General features: G+C 37.1%; 1 protein-coding gene across 1 annotated transcript; it reads left to right on the top strand.

Annotated features, from left to right (window-relative positions):
* Window positions 1–971: 971 nt before the first annotated feature.
* On the top strand, window positions 972–3,221 carry LOC107777887 (universal stress protein PHOS34). The gene is made up of 4 exons (XM_016598051.2): window positions 972–1,308; window positions 1,437–1,531; window positions 2,388–2,509; window positions 2,940–3,221. The coding sequence occupies exons 1-4, from the start codon at window positions 1,119–1,121 to the stop codon at window positions 3,025–3,027; spliced, it is 495 nt and encodes a 164-aa protein (XP_016453537.1). The 5' UTR covers window positions 972–1,118; the 3' UTR covers window positions 3,028–3,221.
* Window positions 3,222–3,440: the final 219 nt, after the last annotated feature.

The following is a 3,440-nucleotide window of genomic DNA, read 5'->3' as shown; positions in this document are numbered from 1 at the left end:
TTTAGTTTTCAAGGCAAGGAGAGAAAACTTCTAGATTTGTCTAGTTTGTTACAAACGAGCAAGACACTACATTACTGAGACATAATGTTTCACCTCTCAACTTCAAATAACTTGTTCTATTAAAACTATATACAATTCAGACCATTATACTTTTGAAAATGTGTTTGTAAATACCTCAAACCTTATTTGTTCTTTATTTCCATTAATCTTGTTTGTTTTCTCGCTATGTTTTTAAAAAAGAACTGGGATTCAAAGTATAAAGTTCAAACTTTCTAATTTTCTAACCAAATTTGGACATTAATTTTTATTTTTGCTTAAAGATAAGTTTAAACAGTTAGAAATTACATAGAAAGTGCAATAGATTAGGAGTAACATTTCTAATAAAATATATGTTGGAAAATATAGGACGGTTTGACCCTCAAAATTAGAAGTGTTACTCTTTGACTCTTTTTTCAAAGTCCTACTTGTTCGCTATCGATCTCTCCTCCGTATTTAGCCTTAGGACATAATTCATGCTCGATTTAGGCTGTATTCCTAAACAACCCGACTCGTAGACAATGCTTCGTGGTGCGGCAGGGTCCGAACACAATGGGGCTCTCACCTTTTCTAGTACCCCTTCCATGGGGCTTGGGCCATTCGGACGATGGAGCCGTCCGATTAGCATCAAAAGGAAATGGAACAAGTACACATTTTCTAAAATATAATGTTTGACAGACAAAATGAAAGGAAGTGTTTGAACACTAACTAGAAACAAGAATATTATATTAATCTAGAAAAGACTATCAATATCCGTAATTAAAGTTTGTAGTGCTGTGTAGATCCTTCTGCACGTCACTGTACGCAGAGGCTGCTATGCCTACAGTACATAACACGTTTCGTAATTCGTAAATGCAAGTAAAATACGTACGTAATTCATAGCCAGTTCTCATTTCTGGTACGCTACCATAAGACGACAAAAGTAACACAGGTTAGATCAAAAGGTTTCTGTTCTTCTCTAGAAAGAGTCGCCATTCTTAGAGCTTGAAATTACTCAGTTAGAATAAATTCCCTTAAAGCCAACAAAAACCCTGTCAAGTTTCTGCTTTCTAATTCGTGCTAAAGAAAAGCTTGTAATTGGAATGGCGACGGCGGAAGAGAAACCGGTGATGGTGGTGGGGCTAGATGACAGCCAACACAGTTTTTATGCATTAGAGTGGATTTTGGATCACTTCTTTGGCCCTCCACTTAATTCCCACGCTGCTCCTTTCAAACTTATCATCGTCCACGCCAAACCTACTGCTACTTCCGCCATCGGCCTCGCCGGTCCTGGTATCTATGTTTATTTGAATTATGAGCTGAGCAGCTAAAAAATTTCACTTTCGAATGTGCTCTATATTTCCGATTTTACTAGAAATGGATTGTCTGGTTATGAATTCGTGAGTTGGTTTAAATTGCAGGAGGTGCCGATGTATTGCCGTATGTAGAGGCAGATTTGAGGAAGATTTCTTCTAGGGTTGCTGAGAAAGCTAAGCAGATCTGTTCTGCTAAATCGGTATTCAATTTTTGCTTTTAAAATGAAGAATCCTTTTATTTTATTACATAACTTTTGCTCCAGAATAAGATTTGAACCAATTCTGTACCCATTGAGAGTTTGGCTGTTTTGACTTTGCTAGTCTAGCTAACAGTCCATAGCGACAGAAAGGTCCAACCAATGGAAGAAATCAATAGAGAATGATTATCTGCTTCCTAAGAGCAGGAATTCACTTCTTTGAAAGAAAGTGCTCATGATTAGACACATCCTATACCACTTTCACATTTATCCTGACCTTCCCTAAATGTTTATTTCTTTTCATAAAAGAATGCAAGTCCAGTATTTGTTCTATTTTTCCCTTTCAAAATTCCTTCTTGTTATAAAGGGAGTCTTGGTGTAGCTGGTAAAGTTGTTGTCATGCTACCAGGAGGTCACGGGTTCGAGCCGTGGAAACAGCCTCCGGTAGAAATGCAGGGAAGGGCTGCGTACAATTGACCCTTGTGGTCTGCCTCTTCTCCGGACCCTGCGCATTACTTAGTGCATCAAGCTGACCTTTTTAAAATTCTTTCTTTTTACAAGCAAATATTCCTTCAGCAGTATACTTTAGTACTATAACTTTTTGATTTGGTCGTCTAGTAGTATTTAGAGTTGGGATGTTCTATTGGACTAACTAAACAAATCATTGATTAAGGATCCCCTCTTCTTTTCTAGAAGAAATAGATGTGATCATGTCATCTTTTAGCTGGATAAGTTGTCAAAATTATCTTCAGAACTGATCCAGTGATCTCCAATCTTATCAGTTCTTTTTGATTGCATATTTTGCAAATTCACAACTGAACATTGCTCGTTTTCCCCTAACAAATCTTATTGTTTTCAGGCAAACGATGTTGTAGTTGAGGTTATGGAAGGTGATGCTAGGAATGTCTTGTGTGACGCTGTAGAGAAGCATCATGCCTCTATGTTAGTTGTTGGTAGTCATGGTTATGGCGTTCTAAAGAGGTAATTTATCTTTATTCCACACATTTGATGGACCAATCTTTAGTTGCAGCAATATTGTTCTTTTCCCCTTTTTTTTTTTTCTGTATGCCCCGTCTTTGCCTCTCCATCTAACTACACCACAAAGGGGTTTGCGGGGTGTTGGAAGGGAAAATAATGACATGTTCATTTGGTCTCTTATTTGGATTGGGATGGATACAGACTAATATAGTACTTGAAACTTTTATCTTCGCCGCAAAAATGAAATGCTTGGTGCTTAGCACGAGTTACTCTGCTCAAATTACACACCTTCCTGCTAGTCAATTGATTAACTACTTCTCAATCCCAAATTTAGTTGTGGTCGACTATATCAATCTTTTGTATCCATTCCGTCCTAATTGAGTTGATGATAGAATTTTCCTGGTAATAATTCATAATGCAAATTTTCCCGCAGGACTGTTTTGGGCAGTGTAAGTGACTACTGTGCTCACCATGCCCACTGCAGTGTGATGATCGTGAAGCGCCCAAAGGTCAAGGCTTGATATCTTTCTGATTTGTATCTGATTCTTGTTGTCTGAACAAGTTTTATAGCTTGTGATCAATTGCTTCAAGTGGAGTTGCTTTATTGTCTGTATTTATCCGATTGTTTGACTCTTAATAACCATATTTATATATCTTTCAATGTAAATGCTTTCATGGGTTGTGGCTAAATATATCTTAATAACCATATTCATTGTTCTGCCGTGTAACATTATTGTGGCTAAATTTCAGACTCTTTATAATAAATCACGGTCTGTTTCTGTCCATTATTGCTTAACACGGGTTGAATATGTAGATGCTTTCATGAACATGATACCTAGTATTATTATACCAAGAATTTACCCAGATAAACGCTTCTAGTTGTTCATAATCCTTTCCAGAACGCCCGTCATTTGTCAAGTTCAGATTATCAAAT

Source organism: Nicotiana tabacum, chromosome 22 (genome assembly GCF_000715075.1).
Source record: "Nicotiana tabacum cultivar K326 chromosome 22, ASM71507v2, whole genome shotgun sequence".
Lineage (NCBI taxonomy): Eukaryota > Viridiplantae > Streptophyta > Magnoliopsida > Solanales > Solanaceae > Nicotiana > Nicotiana tabacum.
The sequence above is the reverse complement of the archived record's forward strand: the minus strand, read 5'-3'. Positions and strand labels throughout refer to the sequence as shown.

Bases quoted from the DNA above. Each gene is read 5' to 3' on its own strand.
- LOC107777887 (XM_016598051.2), top strand. From the start codon at position 1,119: ATGGCGACGGCGGAAGAGAAACCGGTGATGGTGGTGGGGCTAGATGAC. The intron at 1,309-1,436 runs GTATCTATGTTT...TTTAAATTGCAG, and splicing joins CATCGGCCTCGCCGGTCCTG to GAGGTGCCGATGTATTGCCG. The intron at 2,510-2,939 runs GTAATTTATCTT...ATTTTCCCGCAG, and splicing joins GGTTATGGCGTTCTAAAGAG to GACTGTTTTGGGCAGTGTAA.